Raw genomic sequence first — 18,381 nt, forward strand, 5'->3', positions numbered from 1 at the left:
CGCCCCCGCCCCCCCTCAGCGCTCATTGGCCGAGTCCCACGTTGCCCCGCCCCGCCCCCGCCCATTGGCCGGTCCCGCCGCCCCGCCCCGAGCACGCGGAGGCGCCGCCGGTGTCTTCCACGCTTTATTGGCGCGCGACGCGGCCCCGCCGCGCACTCGGCCCGCGGCCCCGCCCCCCCCGCCCTGCGCGGAAAAAGGGCACGCGCAGCATTCCCGGCACTACAGCTCCAGGTGCACCCCGCTGTAGGCCTTGTCCACTGTCCACTCGCCCGGGGCTCCGGCCCCGGGCCCCGGCTCGGACCCCGCAAAGCGCTCCATCTCCTGCTGGAACTGCTGCTGCCGCCGGCGGTTGGGGTCCACGTTGATCCAGTTGTTGGCGATCCACTTGGTGCCTTGGGTGACCAGGCAGCCCCCGTGCAGAGCGAAGTCGTCCAGCTCCCCCACCCAGCCTGCGGAGCAGAGTTAGACTGTGGCTTAGGAAGGCAGACACAGCTGGGACCACACAGGAACACAAGGCCAGCAAACACCGATTCCATCTCTCCTGCCTGCACTATCTGCTTGGATTTGAGCTCAGATACATCTTCCAGCAGTTACTTTTCCTTGCACCCCTTCATCTTAGCGCTATCTCACCCTAGCGCCTGCAAGGAGTTCATCAGGGCAGGCTCCCTGAGTGCAAAATGCCCACTGCCTCCATCTCTGCACTCAGCACAAGTGGCTCTCACAATCCCCCAGATTGTGATCCTGATCACAGCCTGTCTTTTTCAGCTCTCTTGGAAAAAGGAAGGCTGGAATAGAAGAGATGGGTTCTGCCACTAGAAGGCCTGAAGAAGCCAGAGGCTTGAAGCCGTTTTAGAGATTGCATTTCAGCAGTTCTAAATGATCTGTTTACAATGACCCTATCGTTTTTCTGTGGCAGACTTGCATCAGCAGCCACTTTCCATTTAGGAACAAATTGCTCGTAAAAACACAACAGGGCTCTTCTAGTAGGAGAGCGACAATTCTTGCTATTACCACCCAACACCCCAAACACTGGTCTTGTGACCTCCTCTGTGGATTTTCTGGAGATGGAAACATGGGCTGCTCTCAGGGGACCTGGGACATTACACTCCTTCCTCCAACCAAAGCTCAAAATCTGCCATGGAAATCCTCTGGAGCCAAACTCACCAGCAGCCCTAAAGATTCATGTTCATTCCCAGCATGTCAGGGAAAACCGCACTGCGCTTCGTGACAAAAACAGCCCAAGGACACATTGTGGGGCTGCGGCTGAGCTACAAAGCAGGCACTGGCCCCAAGCGTGGCATGGGGTGGCCCATGTGTCCTCATGCTGCAGAGCTGATGGTTGTGCCTTTGTCTACCTCCCCTCCCCACCCCTTTGGGCAACACCACATCAGTGACACATTTTGAATTGCAGACCAAGTTCCAGCAGGAGTTTCAGCTTGCACAGTGGGATGGAAGGCAGCTGGTGATGGCGAGTGCAGCCAAGGTCTTTGTTTGCTAGCTAGTCCTGTCCCCCAAAGACATCAGGAGCCACTGACCTACTGCCTGTAAACAAAGGCCTTTCAGAGTCAGGAAGCTCCTACTCAGCTGTTGACAAAAAGACTCTACAGTTCCCACTAGCAGGCAGCTACCACCCTTTTTCTGGCTGCTCTTCGAGCTCCCAGCTGCAGCAAGGAGATGATGGCTGTCACCTACTGCAGTCCCACCCCTCCCAAGATCCCAGTTTTGAAGTGAGCCTGTACCTTCTCCATCTGACAGGTAGTTGTACCAGAAGACAGCAGTGCCTTGCTGAGGTTTCACTCGCAAATTGCCCTTGTCACAGTTTTTCCGAGTATCTCGCAGGTCAATGTCGTTCTGGATCAAAGACTGGACAGAAACCATAGGGAAGATGTCACAAACAGGGCTGGAACAAGGCACAAGCACTGGGTTGCCCCTGCCCTTCACCCTTGCCTGAGTGTTCCACAGGATGGCTTAAGGTTGATGCAGGAGCTTTCATAACCTCCCTGGAGCAGCCAGTTTCAGGCCCCAGGAGGTTCATAACCTGTTTCTGAGCAGCTGCCATTTCTTAACACTTTGCCTGACACCTCACACCTCTGAGCAGGGAGAGCTGAGCTGTCAAAGCTCTGTGCCTCCTCCCCTGTCCTCAGAGGAAAAAGACTCTAAGTGGAGCATGGTCTCCCCAGTGCTCTAGCTGCAAATGCTAATGCACACCAACCCAACACACCAGACCCCTTCTGCAGCCACAATGAATAAAGACATTCCAAGAGGGACTCAGAATCCCCAGGGGTAACACGTAGGGAGGTTAGTTTACCATCTCTTCGTACGTCCTGTTATCAGCAATAGGAAAGACTGTTTCACCTCCCCCAGTCACATTGTTCAGGTAGAACAGCACGGTCACATACCTGCAAGAAGAGACTGTCAGGAGACACACCTGGAGCAGGAGGAGATGCACAGGGACTCCCCATGCCAAGCTGCTCCTCTATAAATACCGTGGCTCCTCCAAGACATCACACTGCACGTGATTTACGCCATCAGCTTTGCTCCAAGAGTAACACAAGGACAACAAAGAAAACCCATACCCAGAGTAAGGAGTGTGCTTGTAGGCTCTGCTGGGACAGGCCAACCCACTCCACCTTCCTTGCATGGACCCAGGTGGGATTTGCCCACGTCCCCTTTAAAACCCCTTCATGCCTGTGATGTCCTGAGCTGGTTTGTGAGCCCACAACCTGAGCACTGAGTCCCAGGTGAGATGAGGCAAGGCAAAATGGCTCTTCACACCCCTTGTCAAAGGTGCTCAGGGCAGAGCTTACCGGCAGGAGGTCTCAAAGGGAGCACTTTCATTGGCAACAAGCTTGGTGTGGCTGCAGGCAGTCTCGGGGAACACGGGGCCGCTGTCCATGTGGGCGTGGTAGTGCCCTCCCTGGTCATAGCGCACAACCTGCAGGGGCTCGCTGTGCTCCACGATCTCGGGGGGCAAGCGAGTGAGGCGCATTACCCTGGGGAGGAGCAGAGCTGCTGAGTGCAAAGCCACCCTCACCCCAGTCAGCCACTACTCCCAAGCAGTGAATAAACCCAGAGAAAGAGAACCCCCTTCCCAAAAGACCGGAGAGACGGATGGGCTGCAGCGAGCATGCCAAGAGACAACCAGGTCCTTACTCATCTGTTGGACCATCAGCATCGGCTCAGAAAACCCTCATCAGGGTTAATAAAAAACCAAAACAAAACTGAAGGAAGCATCTCTAGCAGGACTGCTCTCAGGAAGACTTTGCTTGCTCAGCAAGATCCCTTCTGTGCATGTCCCTGGAGCCTTCATGTGCCATTTCATCACTTCTCTGGACTCCTGCACACCACCTACAGACCTCAGGGACAGTTAGCAAAGCACAGGACCCCTGCTGAGAGTGAACGAGAGACTAGCTCTAGGAACAGTCTTGTCACCTAACTCACCTTTCCCTGTTGCCTTTTCAGCAGCCTCCCCCAGGGCAGAGGGGCACTGGAAGTGATCAAGGAGACCGGAGCCCTCCTGCTCTGGGATTTTTCCACTGCTACATCTGAGATCATCCCCAAGGCAAGCAGGTACGTCTTGAGACCTGCCAAAGAACACTCAGAGCTCTGAGAATCCGGACTGGTGAAGCCCCTGGGGCAGGTGCGAGGACAATGTGGCACCTGGGCAGGATGGCAAAGCCCCTGCAGGCGCTGCCTGGTCCCAGGAGGACCAACAGCCTCCTTCAGTGCTGTGTCTTCACATCCTCCTGACAGTGGCCAACTGCAGAGCGTGCAAGCAGAATGCCAATGCCTGTGTGTGCTGGCTAGCTGGCATAGAGAAGGTGACAGCCACAGTCTGCTCTAATCAAGGCAATATGTGACCCTATTTTCCCACTGGCATGCACTGAAGAAAAGGAGGGGCCAACAGCTGTTTTTCAGGCCTCAGGACAGATTTTACCCACCCATGTTCTGGGGTGAGGACCAGCACCACAAGAACAAGCGAGTCTCCAGCCAATTATCTGAAACTCACTACAGCTACATGATTTGGCCTTTGTGCTGAGCTTCAGCTCTTCTCAGTACCAAATCTGAGATGAAGGGAAAGGTAAGAAGTTCTCCCATCTGCCATGAGCTGCCCTACAATATGTGTGCTTGGAGGATTAAACTAACTTGACTAATTTAAGGTGAAGTCGTGCTTTTTAAAAAGTCAGCTCTGAACAGCAAAGACAAATTTCAGTGAAATGCATGAGTAACTAAAGCAAATGACAGTAACTGCTGGCACCTAGACAGCATTGGAACCGGGCAGTTTCTCCCAGTAAGCTCAGTTACTAATTAGAATGAATGACTTCATATACTGCCAAATCTTCCTGGTTTTATAGGGCTGTTCCCAAAAGTGAATGGAGATGCTGAAAGGCTCGATTTTTTCTTTTTCCCTTTCCACAGGACAATGCAAATTCTTCTTCTAATGAAAACCTCCTCTCTCCATTTTGTGTCTGTGTTCATTGTTTATACTCCAAGGACTTTTCACACAATTAGGAAGTGTGAATATTAGCAAGTCTGCCACTGCCTCTCCCAGCACATAGGTGATGCTTGTGCCTACCCAAACCCAACCTCCCCTCAGCTCCCTGGCCCTTACCTTTGCCGAATGGCTCTCATGACCTGGTGTGCCCCCTCGCCCTGGTACAGCCAGGTGTGCTGGCTGTTGCGCACCAAGTCACTCATCTTCACTTTCTGGCTTCCCATGTACTTGTGGAAATCACGGATATTCAACTGCTTGAACTCCTCCAAACTTAGCACACCTATGGGAACACAGGAAAAGCCACCTGACTCTGGTGCAGGTAACGGTTCTTGCATCTTGTACTTGGAGAACCACCAGCTGAGGGCACTGCAGAAACTGCCTTCCTCACACAGACCCCAGTCAGGGCTCACTGTGTGCAGCACAGGCTGAACCCCTTCTGCCCATGATCATGGGCTCCAGCAGTGCTCTCGCCTGCAGCAGGGGACACAGAGCAACCTGCCAAAGTGAACTGTGCAGGGTCAGAACTGGGACAGGCAAAACACCATTTTAAACTTTAAAAAGCTCCTGAAACCCACAAATCAATGTATCAAAAGAGAGAAACAGACACTACAGTTCTGATATGCACAAGAAAGTCTGTGCCACCCAGTGTCCTGAGGCTTATTATTTAGATATTTAAATCAACATGTTTAAGGGCAGAGTGGGACCTCACACCACATTTTCTATATGATCTTGCAGGGTAATTAAGAAAAAGCCAAACCCAAAACAAGCAGTACATTCTCCTGCATTTGTGTAACTTCAAAACATAAATGAGGAATGCATGACAGTATGGTCTTGCGTAAATAGAAGTAACAGAAAAGAAAGAAGTATAAAGCAGTTTCTCCTAAAACAGGTATTTCTTGTTTGCACTCAGCTGGAATCAGCAAGGGGTGGACTCTTTCTCAGCTTCAGGAAAATCCTTACATTTGTTGTTTCCTCTTTCTGGAGAAGGGAAGCCTTGCACAGCTCCCTGATAGCAGCAAGCAGTGCACTGCCCTGGGCTGCCCTGCACACACCCTGGGCTGGGAGAGGAGCTCACTCAGGCAGCAAACCCAGTGCTGCTGGGTGCCAGCTCTGCTCCCTGGGCACGAGCACCCCCTGGCAGGAGGAAGGACCAGCCACAAGGGTCAGCCAGGGACAGTTCCTCAGGTGCCATATCCTCAGGTCATGACCAAATGATCCACTGTTATTATTCCTAGTGTCTCTCTGTCTGCACTTCCCCTTACTTCCCACAGTCTTTCATGACGCAGTGCCACATCCAGGTTGTGACCTGGTCTCCCAGTGTCATGTACCAATCTAACAACAGAGAGAAGCAGCACTCTGGAAGCAAGGTCCTGCCAATAGCCCTTTAACAGGACCTTTCATTTGTTAATGTCCAGAATGGTGGAAAAGCCACTGAGGACTCAGTCAGACCCCTGCCAAGAATGCCACCAGCCTGAAGGAGAGTTGCACAGGGTGCCCTCCGGATATTTATGCTTTCACACTGCTACTGCTTCAACTCCAAAGCAGCTCCTCCTGGGCAGCTCTCAATGCCAGGTCACTGGAAGAGACTGTGCATTCACTTAATTTGATTAGGAAATGGAGTGTTGCTTAATTGAGGCCACTCTAATTAGAGCAGCAGAGGTTAGAGTGTATGTCCGGACCAGCAGGAGCCCTTGGGAGGCCAGGGGCAGGAGTGGCCTCATGGAATACAGAGAGGTTGCAGTGGCAGAGAGGGGACTCAGCCCCAAAGGCTGACAGACAAGATCACCCCCACCTCCACTTATTCCCCTCTCCCCTCACAGTGACATGGGCCTCTTGGCCTGCTGCAAAGGTCTCCCTGAAAACGGGGGCACATGCAATGTGTGCCTGAACACCTGCATCCCAGGTAACAAAAGCTCTGTATCAGAAGATCCTAAGACCCTGTTGCAGCAGGGCATGAACCAAGGCAGGTCTGACAGGGGAAAGGGAGTGCAGAGTTGTGGTCTGGTCCTGCTCCAGCAAGATCCAAGCCCAGGTAGTGGGACCAGTTAGTCACTAGAGTGGTGATGCAGGAGTGCTGCAGTAAGAGGGTTACCCTGCATGTACTTCCCTGAGAAGGTGTCTAGGGCAGTGCTACTTCCCTTCAAAGAATTCAGCCAGAAAAAAAGGCCTGGGCAGGGACACAGCTCTTGCTTTGTCCCATATGGCTGTGCAAGGTGTCCAAGGTGCTGAGGGTAAAGGGATTTCCATGGAGCTGCTCTTACCATTCCCATCAGGATCAGCTTTGACCGCTGTGTACATCTCCCGGATGTTCTCAGGGGTCATCCACCTGCCGTTTCCAAGTCGGGTATGGGTCAACACCTGAAATTCATAAATGGATCAAAAAAACCCACTGGTTTCTTGCACTCCTGAGACCCTACAGATTCCCTGCAGGAGGCCTGGTGGGATCTCTTCCACAGCACATCAGCCAGACAGGCATCAGCACATTTCTGCAGAAAGACGACTGCAGTGAGAATCATCTGGCAGCCACACACAGAGTGCTGCTGATGAGTGCTGTTATTTCCAGTTTAGGTCATGGCAAATGACTGCTGGGACTTGGTTAACCAGCCCTGAGGTGGAGAGAGCACAGCTTTCTCTTGAAGGGAAAGTAAAGCTATTGATAATATTGATATTGATGAGTGAATGCTTTTACTTATCCAAGGTAAGGGCTTGGAACAAAATTCTTCCCTTCAACATGAACAGAGAGAGGCAGAAGCCTGAACAGCTCTCAGCAGGCTCTGACCTTGAGAGAAAGGAGCCTTGCCCTGGGCTGTCACTGGTACAGCTCCCCATACTCCACAGCACTCATGGTGCACAGGGAGGTTCAGACTCCCAGCTTCACCTGGAATGGGAGCCTGAGGAGGGAGACACTTGAACTGTCAGTACCTGCCCTGATGCACCCTGCCATGCAGGACAAGGGTGCTGAAGAGCTGTGGACAAGAGGCTTATTATTCCCCTTGGCTCATCAATAGGGGTGGCTTTGCTGGGGCTTGTGAATTCACACAGTAAGTTCCCCACAAGCTGCACAAAGCAGGGTCTACGTGACAAACTCACTTCCCAGGACACACAGCAAGAGGCAACAACCCACAGCACAGGAACATTTTATCCAGCATATTCAAAATATGCTGCCAAGGACTGTTGCTGCCTCCCAATAGCATGACAGCTGCTGCACATTGCCCAGAAGCTTCCATTCTGAAGGCCAGCACAAATTCTGAGGCATTAAAATTAAGCAAATTGTGATTGGTATATCCTGGGGTCTGGCCCCACCCAAGCACATGAGTAACCAAGAAAGCATCTGATGAGGGGATGTGCCAGAGGGTCTCCAGCACACCTTCCCCAGTCTGCCCACACTCTACCTCTTTGAGCTGCAGCTGCCCATCCTGATTGTGATCCAGCAGATTGAAAATGTCCATCTGGCTGATTTCGATCATTTCCATGGCTTCCTCATAGTCCTCTGTTGGTAGGATCTGGCTCTTCTGTAGTCCCTTTAGCTTTGCCAGATGGACAATGAGCTTGCACTCCTCCTCTGTCAGGAAGTCAGGGATTTCTGCAGCAAAAGTGTGAGCAGGAACAGAGACTGAGGAACTGTTGCAGTGGGATCCCATGCTGGTAGCAGGACTCTCAGGAAAAAAAATCAAAATAAGTAGGGGGAAAATTTAGGAACTAAGTTTGGGACTTTCAAAAACATCCACCCTTCTACCAAAAGGGCTCTCAAAGAGCATACACCACACACCTGAGCTGCTGGAGGCAGGTATTTTTATAGCAGCAGTTCCTAAATGTTTGGATCCTGGGGTCAAGCCCTTAAACTCTCTCACAGATACCACAATGGACAAAGGAGTGAACAAACACGTGCATATCAGTGCATATTACCATTTCAAAGGTGCCATGTGGATCACAGTCTGGGAACTGCTGCTTTACCGGAAGGGAGGCCAAAAATCATTACAGTGGGCAGTGGTGATGGCCAGGGTTTCAGACTTCCTTGCTCTCATGTGGAGAGGATGGCAGTGTGCACAAAACCAAATCCCTTTCAGGGGAGCATGGCACAGTGCTCTATTATGAAACTCAAACAGAAAGGAGAAAAATTCTAACTTACTCCCACTCATTCTCTTGATTCTCCCACTAAAAATGGTCTTCAAATGCAGTGTTAAGAGGAAAATATTGGATGTGGATGATGCCAGACTCCATACTCGGGTATCTCCAGCTTTCCTTTGCAGCACAAACCCAGCAGCAATCAGGCAATTCCACAATCCCAAGCAAATTAAAGTGCAGAGAAATCCATGGATGGCCATGAGGCTGGGAGAATTCTAGCTGCATGGTACACTGGGCACACACTTGGAAAGCACTGGCAAGGTCCCATTCCAGAGCACAGTTGCACTGTGGCCCAGGAGGTTCAGAGGATCCTCCTGGCTGGTGTCTGTCACAGCTATGGTGACCTTGTTATGAGCTGCTGAGACTTTTGAAAAGGGAAAGGAAAACCACCAATGCAGGACAGGTTAAGTGCTCCCAGACCCAAGGTCCTGCTCTCCAAATTGCAGCTCCCTAGAGCTCCTGCAGGTATGTGCCAAGGACATGTTATAGATCAACTACAGCAGCAGTCCTCAAATGGAGGGAAAAATTAATTACTTTCATGACCTGAAATCAACCCTATCGGCTCAAGCTGTCAATAAGCAGTTGGCTTCCTGCTAAGCACAGACCAGAACCAGGCCTGTAGAAAATGAGCTGTTCCTGGGAAGTCCCAGGAACACAATGCAGCCAGCTGTATCCATAACACACTCCAAGGAAACAATTTCTGCCACAGGCAGCACAGGGTCCTTGTGCCAGAGGGTGCTTCAGAGCTGGAGCTTCTACTGACCAGTTTGAACCCCATGGCACAGCACCAGGTCCAAATGAACCATGTGCACTGGCAACCAACACCCCCAGTATTTCCAGTTCCCCAAACTGGGCTACAATAATGATGGCTGACGGAACCTTAATTACATGCTGGAGGAAGGACAATTCCATTCTTCAGTGGCAGTAAGGGGATTTCAGAATGAAGCAGGAATTCTGTTAACTGGAAAGTGTGTGGTCATGCAGGGTTGCAAGGTGAGGGGTTTCCAGCTGAGTGCTGCCAAATCTGTCTGCAAACAACTTGGCTCCACAGCTGCAAATTAGTTCCTCTCTGCCCTAAGCTCTCCCAAACAGTTAACTTGTGGCTGTGAGACCATCCTATCTCCCTGCCTGCTCAACAATAGATCCAGCTAAACAAATGCCTCCTAATTGACTTTAAGCAACACTTGATTGCTTTTACAAAAAACAAAAGAGAGGAAAACATTACAGTTTATGAAATAATGACTAATCCTGGAGCAAGAGAAAGGGGATGGGTTGGAGCGCTGGTGTCAAACAGAGATTCAATCTTGGCTGAAAGAGCCCCAAGACACATGGGCCAAGTCATTCACCCCTCCCCAACTGCCCTCATTTCCACACCTGCTGATCTAAGCCAAACCCCTGCTAAAATACAAACAATCGGGGCCTCTGGCAAATGAAAATTGGAGCATTGTCTTCCCCATGAGGGCTCTGAAAGGGCCGCACTTAATGAGGTTGGATTGACAAAGAGGTGGCTCGTAGGCTATAAAAGGCATTCCACAGTCAGGAGCAGCTCAGTCCGGGGTGTGCTGTTGGTTCACTCGCTCCAAGCATGGTCAGGTCCCTTGGCAGGCACCCCTGGAGGTTGGGTGGCCCGTGGCTGCTGGGTCTCCTGGCCCGCCTGCTGCTCTGGGGCTCTCCAGGCGCCTGGGCGAGCTACCTGAGGAGATCCTCCAGCTGCATGCCCATCCCTCAGCGCATGGCCTTGTGCTACGACATCGGCTACTCCGACATGAGGATCCCCAACCTGCTGGAGCATGAGACCATGACAGAAGTCATCCAGCAGTCTTCCAGCTGGCTGCCCTTGCTAGCCAGGGAGTGCCACCCAGACGCTAGGATTTTCCTCTGCTCCCTCTTTGCACCCATCTGTTTGGACAGGTAAGATGCTTTTATGAGTTATTTCAGTGTAAGTTAACTCCCTGCAGGAGCATGACTCCGTGTGCCTCCCGAGAGAAAATGCATTCAATGTGATCTGTGCAGTGCCCAACAAGCAGTGCTGCTGCTCTCGGCAAGGGACAACTGGATTACTCAGCAGGGATCATTCCTCTGAAAGCAAAACATGAGCATTTCACATCACAGGAGCAGAAATACGTTCCCTCCTTGGGGTTCTTCTGCTCTCTCACCCAAGGCACTGCTGCCACATGCCCTGGCCAGCCCCTCATACACTGCAGTAGCTGCTGGCACACACCAGCTCCACCTCCCACCTCCTGTGCAGCCCCTCACCCCAGCTCCTGTCCCCAACATATGGTTTCTCAGTTTCCCAACAGTTCCAGCAGTAGAAAGAAATCCCCAGTTTTGGTGCAGTTCTCAAAGTACAAAGCTGCTAAGAAATTTGGTGTTTAATCAGGCACCAGGTAAGCAGTCTTTGCACAACTAGAGAAGACCCCTAAGGTGAAGGGCTTCTGGCAGCTTGCCTCATCCCTCCTGTCCTCAAAAATTCCTCACTTACTTCCTGGACATGAATGTTCAAAAAAAAAAGTCAAAGATCCCCAAACTGCCTGCTAACCCTTCACACAGCCCTGTTAGGCAGCAGTGTTAGGGCTCGACCCTCAGCCTCCGGGCAGGCACACGGAGGCGCTGAATGCCCATCCCCTCCCCAGGCTCATCTTTCCCTGCCGCAGCCTCTGCGAAGCCGTCAAGAGAAGCTGTGCGCCCGTCATGGCTTGTTACGGCTACCCCTGGCCCGAAATCCTCAACTGCAACAAGTTCCCTGCAGATCATGAGCTGTGCATTGCAGCAGTCTCCATGGATGAAAATTCCTCAAGCAGGAGAAGTAAGAGGTTTTTTTTCTTCATGTATTTTCCCATATATAACACTGAAAGCTCAAAAGGATGATCCTATGACTTGTTTCTATTCTGCATATTTGTTTCTATTCTGCATATTTCTGGTTTTAAGCTGTATTTAAAAAAAAATACAAATTCTGGTTTTGTTCTCTCTGGGAACCGTGTATAGAAAATTAGCATAACATTGGCTGTGGCTTGTTCCTTTCTCTGCTGTATTCATTATCTCCCTGGGTGCCATCAGACCCCGCAGGGTTTGGGGCAGGGGGGAGGAAAGGCTGCAAAGCCTCCGGCCCAGGCACAGTGGGAGAGCTCATGGAGTGCAGACTCCCAGCAGTGAGTGAGATGTGCTTCCAGTGCAGCTATGGAGCTGCAGCCTGGATCTTTCAGCTGTGTCTAGGGCTTAAAAACATGCAAAAAGAAATGTTTTGCAAGCTTTCTCTCTAAACATTAGAAACATCATGAAGGGACATGAGCCTCTGCAGACATGAGTTACACTGGAAAAAAGTCTGTCTGAAGGACTCAATTAACACCCAGATCCTGATGAACACTGGGGAGATTCAAGAGCAGTTAAGGGGAGAACAGATATTTCAACATCATTTCAGCATCACTGGATGGAGTCTGGCCATACCACTGGTTTTGCTGTTTCATCCAAATTAGGAGATCTTCATTACGCATTTTCACTGCTGCTTTAACATGCAGCAACACACACAAGCCTGAACAAAGCACTGACAAGCAGTGTCTGCCTTCACAGGAAGGAGAGTCTAATATTTCCCACCTTGCCTGTCTGAGGTACTTCTCCAGGGCTTGGGTAGCTTAGGAAGAAGCATCACTAATAAACAGCAAGCCACCAGTTGCAGATCTCAAAATTTCATTGTGCCTTTTCCAGTGAAGCTTGACAAGGGTGTTATAACCTCATTTCTGTTGCAGCAGTGCCCCGAGCCAGCTGCAAGGACTGTGAGCTTGAGGAGGCCAGCACTGCCAGGGAGATCCTGGAAAGCCTCTGTGCAAATGATTTTGGTGAGTACACTCCTTTTCCTCTCAACTGCCACCACTCCCTCCAGCAGCCAAGCAGTGCCATGGACAGAAAATAGCTTTGCCATAACACACTGACTTGGAGAAACTGCAACTTTTACAGCAGATCTCAGGGATTTTCAGTTTCCACCTTACCTGTGAGGTAGCAGGAGGACCCAGCTCCTGCAGCACTGAAAGTGAAGATCTGATTTATTTCTGTGGGCTCTGGTTTGGTTTTGGTCTGTGAGTGCTAAAAACAAGCAGTACTCTAGTTTTCCCTTGCAGACAAACATTTCAATCAGTGCCTATAAGAATCTTTAGCAAATTCCACACTAGCTATTTCAAACTTTAATAGTGTTGTTCTAGTATTGTGACTCTTCCTCTCCTAGCCCAAGCAAGCAGCAGCACTGGTGCTGCTCAATCACATGGCAGGAAGTTTTCAAGATACTGTCCTGAATACAGGCACATATATAGCAAAATAAAGATATTTTTCAATAAAAAAGGTTACAAATCCTGAGCAGCTGTCATTCATGTCACTTCCTGAAATCTCTGCTCAGAGAAAAGTCAAGTAATTTGCACAAGACCAGGACTTTGATGCATCTGCCTGCTTGTGCCCATGATTCCTCCAGGGTTTCTGCAGTGGTACTGATACATCTTTGCCACTCTTAGAAGGGAAATGGATTGAGAAGGAGAAGGAGGCCTTTTCTCCCATGTAACAAGAACAAGAGAAAATGGCTTCAAGTTGCAGTGGAGAGGTTCAGATTGGGTAATAGGAAAAATTTCTTCACCAAAGGAATTATCAAGCACTGGAACCAGCTGCCCAGGGAAGGGCTTGAGTCACCACCCCGAAGGTATTTCAAAGACATGTGGTTGTGGCACTTGAGGACATGGTTTAGTGGTGAACTGGGCAGCGCTGGGTCAGTGGTTGAACTTGATCTCTGAGGTACTTTCCAACCTAAATAATTCTGTGACTCTATGAACAGTGTTCAGTACTGGAGACTAACCACAAATGAGAACTTTTAGAAGTTCACTGCAATTGGAAAAGCTTGGAGAGATACTTCCTCACATTACAGAGACAACAGAGAAGCCTTGAGCTGGCTCTATGTCTTGAGGTAGGAGAGAGCTATGAAGAGTAAACAGAACTCACAGCTCTTTTTCCAACCCCTGCAGCAGTGAAAATCCGAATCCTGAGGAGGAACACCACCACCACCATCTCAGACTTTGACCTGGACCCCTCCAAAGTGGAGGTGCTGAAGCACGGCCCACTGCTCAGAACTGAAATCCCTGCCAGGCTCCAGCAGTGGCTGGACATAGATGCCACCTGCGCCCACAACATCATGCGAGGCACTCAGGCAGGGGTCTTCGTTGTCAGTGGTGACGTGCAGAGTGACAAAGTGGTGGTGAACAAGGCCTATGCCTGGCAGAAGAGGAACAGGAACCTGCACCAGGCAGTGAGGAGGTGGAAACATCACCGCTGCCCTGAACAGGCAGGATGGAAGGTCTGAAAAAGCTCAACTCCAGCAACAAGAAACTGCTCCCCTCCCTATGGCTAGAAAACTCCTTTCCCTGGCAGGTGGTGTTTTGGAGATGTACAGTGATATTTCTAGGTGATTTGAAGCAGTCATAGTGCACAGATAGGGCTTCACTACAGATCCCTGTTTTACCAAGACAGAGCTTAAGGATGCAGGTTTAACATGTTCCTCTCACAATGCTCTGTAGATCCAGTATGTGCTATGTTCAGCTTTGCATAGGATCCAACATCACAACAAAACTATGCAGGTGAGGACAAACTAGAAGAAACGTTTAATAACAGTTCCTTCTCGTTCTCATTATCAGAGCTGGTATTTCAGATTCATTATTTGACCCTGAGACATTGATGCTGTCCAAGTGCCTGCTTATTTTCTGTCCAGAGATTACATGAGTCTCCCTGACTGTGAAGTGATACTTTTTACGTAATGGAGCAAATACTTTACTCTTGAACAGTCTGAGGTAAATTAATGGGGAGAGGAACCCACCCTGGCTATGCCCAGCCCCTTAAAAACTGCATGCTCAAGTCTGCTCTTGATTCAGGCTGTCCCTTCAGCTTCCTGCTCTGAGAGTTGATGAGCACCCACACAAGCAAAAGGAAATTGAGCCATTCTCAAACAGGAAAGGCACAGAGCAGATAGCTGAGGGTTTCTACATAACAGGGAAAAAACCTGTTTTTCAACATCAGAAATTCAGTGTGGATGAGAAGATTCTGGTAACTGGGGATATCACAAGAACCTTGAGAAAAGCAGAGCAGGAGTGAGACATCAGCTGTTCAAAGCTCTGCTCTGGTGTGAACAGCAGCTTTGCTCGGGACTGGGAGGTGATTTCCAGCCCAAGCACAGTAGGATATTGCAGTTTTGATATGGGAGCAGGGGAGAAACCTTTCACAGCTGCCTGGCTTTCCATCTGTACATAAGGAAGATAGAAAATATGGGAAAAATATCGGAAAACTCAGTCTCTCTGCAGCTCACTGTCTCACTCGAGCAGGACTGTCACTCCCTGCAGGGGCACACTCTGTGCTCCAGACCACAGAGCAGAAAAGAGCAAACCCCCAAATGAGGAAACAAGTAGGATTTCTACAAAGCACTGTCCATGGAAAGTTTTCTATATTGGTTGAAACCTGTGGCTGAAATAAAAAACCAAAACAAGCGGGAAAAGCAGCCTTTGGGAGGAATGCTTTCTGCCCTGCTGGTGACGCCGTGCAGAGACAGCCAGTCTGCGGGAGACACATCGGTCTGCTGGGGACACATCGGTCTGCTGGGGAGACATCGCCTCCCCGTGTTCACAGGGCACACACACACATTGTCCCCGTGTTCACAGGGCACACACACACACTGTCCCCGTGTTCACAGGGCACACACACACATTGTCCCCGTGTTCACAGGGCACACACACACATTGTGCCGGTGTTCACAGGGCACACACACATTGTCCCCGTGTTCACAGGGCACACACACACACTGTCCCCGTGTTCACAGGGCACACACACATTGTGCCGGTGTTCACAGGGCACACACACATTGTCCCCGTGTTCACAGGGCACACACACACATTGTCCCCGTGTTCACAGGGCACACATCGCCTCCCCGTGTTCACAGGGCACACACACACATTGTCCCCGTGTTCACAGGGCACACACACACATTGTCCCCGTGTTCACAGGGCACACACACATTGTGCCGGTGTTCACAGGGCACACACACACATTGTCCCCGTGTTCACAGGGCACACACACATTGTGCCGGTGTTCACAGGGCACACACACACATTGTCCCCGTGTTCACAGGGCACACATCGCCTCCCCGTGTTCACAGGGCACACCGGCAACCCTCGCTGCGAGCTCCTCCTCACACTGGTGCGGGCTGGAACGAGCGCTCAGACACACACACTGCAATTCAGCTACGCCCTGACATTTGTGCAGTGCTTACTTCTCTTCCCCGAGGCTCAGAAGAAAAATACAACCAAATTTCCTATTTTTATTCCTCTCCACTGTCTTGTCTTAGAAACTGCTGCCCAATCCACTGAATCTGCTGTCAGGTGGTCCCTGCAATGGCAGTATCTTCTGAACAGACTGCGTTTGCAAAACAAAACACATAAAAGCTCTGAAGGTTGAAAAGGCTTTGTCTGATTTGTTTTCCATTAGTAGGGTTGTTTGATTACTAGAGTTTCCCAACTGAAAACTGCACAGATGGTCTGATTTACAAGCTTTAGAAATGATGCCTTGTAGACAGAGGGGGGGAAAATAGGGCAGGGATTTTTTCATAGCTCCATAAAATACGCTTGGGTTCCATGCAGATGTGACTTAGCCACAACTAAAAACCAAACCTAAAGTTCCCCTACAGTGCCCAGCCCATGCTCTGAAGCCCAGAGAACACATTAAATCATTCATGAGTGTCTGCTGCTGTGGTCCCACTGCAGCCTGCTCTGCTGAAAGCAAAGATGACAGATCAGGCACTTTCCTGTTTCCTTAAATTGGCTCTTGTATGCTGCCGCATTTTGTGTTAAATCCCCAGAAATTCAAGAGTCTTTGCTAAGGGCTTCTGTATTCACCAAACACAATTAAGTTAAATACACACTTCCACTAATTTAAGTAACAGAGATACAATGAATTTTTTTTAAACCAGTTGAAATATATTGGTACTGCTTGCATAGATAGAGAAGTCTCTGGAAGTCTTTTAAAGTCAGAGCTGGCTCCTGGCAGGTTCATCCAGGAGATAAGAACTGTCTTGCAACTTGCAGTTTCTAAATAAGGGACTCCTTATCAGAGGACAAAGGAGAACAGACTCATGGCATCTCAAATGGAGAATGTCTGTCACTGTCTGTGATGGCATCCTCAGGGAGCAAAGTTTCCCTCAAAACCAATGGAGGTGCTGGAACAAGAAGCCAAAAACTGCAGGATTACTGCTGCCAGGACAAACCTGCCTTTTATCATCTTCAGCACCTTCCTTGGGGGCCAGGACCAACTGTTTCACTTCAGTGGTACTGGAAAGGCAGGGAAAGAGGAAACAGGAGTTTTCCCCAGTGAGAACCAAAGCAATTGCCTCAGACTGTGGTTCTGGAAATGACACCAGTTTTGTGATGCTGTGGGGTTATCAGTTCAAGGTTGGTGTGTCTGTTTAGTGAATGTCAGACAGAAATTCATGGTGAGGTTTTCAGTGTATATGATCTATTTGGAATCAGAAAAAATCCCTTTATTGAGAATCTGAAAGATTCTCTGTGCTATCTTTTCAGAAACAACAGGTTTTCTCTGACTTTGCAATAGTAGGAATTTTGTAATGATTGACTCCTACCCCTCAAATTATTTAGCATGTTGTCAGTGACTTTCCAGAACACAGAGTTCAATTAGTGAGACTTGACCAGTGACAGCAAAGCATCACAGAAAGGTAAAGAAGATTTAAAAATATCTGAAAGGCAGATGTTGTGTGGTTGTGCATCAGAGAAGCCAAAAATAGAGATAAATCTAGAACAGGACACAAAATGGTGGAAGAATTTAAATCCACCAATTCTCCTGTTATTCATTTCCTCAGTGCTGAAGCATCAATACTAAATTGTTTTTTAATAATTTATTAACAAAAGTTTGTCTTTTCCTTGTATTGAGCAGCTTCTTCAAGGTTCTTGCCAGCGATCTGCTGTCTATAACTAGTATTTTACAGAAACCTGAAAAACCTGGAAAGGTTCATCTTCCAAATTCTTCAAAGTGGGCCATCCAGAACACGTAACCTCTGCCAATTTTGTATCAACATCAACATACCTTGAAGGATACCACACTCAGTTTAACGCAGCCCCGAGGAACATCAGCACCGGGCGGTGATGCCGAGGCGCGGGGAGTCATGTTCCCCCGGGTGGGTGTAAGGCAGCGGCGGTGTCAGACAGACACGCACACAGCCCCCGCCCCGCCGGCAGGGCGGAAACCCCCCCGCTACCGGCGTGCCCGGGCCCGGCAGCCGCTGCCCCGGCGGGGCCGGTACTCACCGAACAGGAGCGGCTTGAGGCTGAGAGTGCGCACGGCGTGGGCCCTGCCGGGCACCAGCTCCACCCGCTGCGTGTGGCCCACCTGCGGGGAGAGCAGCGGTCAGCGCCCAGCGCTCGGCGGCCCCGGCCCCGGTCCCCGGTCGCGGCCTTGCCTTGATGCCCTCGAGGCGCGGGAGGGCGCGGGCGGGCGGCGGCGGCGGCGGCGGGGGGGCGGCGGGCGGCCCGCCGGGCTCGCCGGCGCTGAGGTGCACGAAGAGCAGCAGCCCCAGGACGTTGAGGACGTAGAGGTGCGCGAAGACCATGAGGACGAGGAAGTAGGGCCGGGAGCAGACGGGCCGCGGGCGGCCCCCCGGCGGGCCGGGCAGCGGGGGCCCCTCGGCCCGCGCCTCCGCCGCCGCCATCGCCCCGGCCCGCCCGGCCCCGCGTCACCAC

General features: G+C 50.6%; 2 protein-coding genes across 2 annotated transcripts; one reads left to right on the forward strand and one right to left on the reverse strand.

Annotated features, from left to right (window-relative positions):
• Nucleotides 1–111: 111 nt before the first annotated feature.
• P4HTM (prolyl 4-hydroxylase, transmembrane) lies at nucleotides 112–18,351 on the reverse strand. The gene is made up of 9 exons (XM_036391206.2): nucleotides 18,102–18,351; nucleotides 17,950–18,031; nucleotides 7,888–8,078; nucleotides 6,757–6,853; nucleotides 4,613–4,775; nucleotides 2,808–2,993; nucleotides 2,309–2,399; nucleotides 1,740–1,863; nucleotides 112–449 (listed from the first exon to the last, which is right to left on the reverse strand). Exons 1-9 carry the CDS (start codon nucleotides 18,348–18,350, stop codon nucleotides 220–222), a joined length of 1,413 nt encoding a protein of 470 aa, XP_036247099.1. The 5' UTR covers nucleotide 18,351; the 3' UTR covers nucleotides 112–219.
• Nucleotides 10,206–13,952, forward strand: LOC129046791 (secreted frizzled-related protein 5-like). Its single transcript, XM_054516039.1, has 4 exons — nucleotides 10,206–10,531; nucleotides 11,254–11,426; nucleotides 12,364–12,453; nucleotides 13,618–13,952. Exons 1-4 carry the CDS (start codon nucleotides 10,206–10,208, stop codon nucleotides 13,950–13,952), a joined length of 924 nt encoding a protein of 307 aa, XP_054372014.1.
• Nucleotides 18,352–18,381: the final 30 nt, after the last annotated feature.

The sequence above is a fragment of the Molothrus ater genome, chromosome 11, assembly GCF_012460135.2.
Source record: "Molothrus ater isolate BHLD 08-10-18 breed brown headed cowbird chromosome 11, BPBGC_Mater_1.1, whole genome shotgun sequence".
Taxonomy (NCBI): domain Eukaryota; kingdom Metazoa; phylum Chordata; class Aves; order Passeriformes; family Icteridae; genus Molothrus; species Molothrus ater.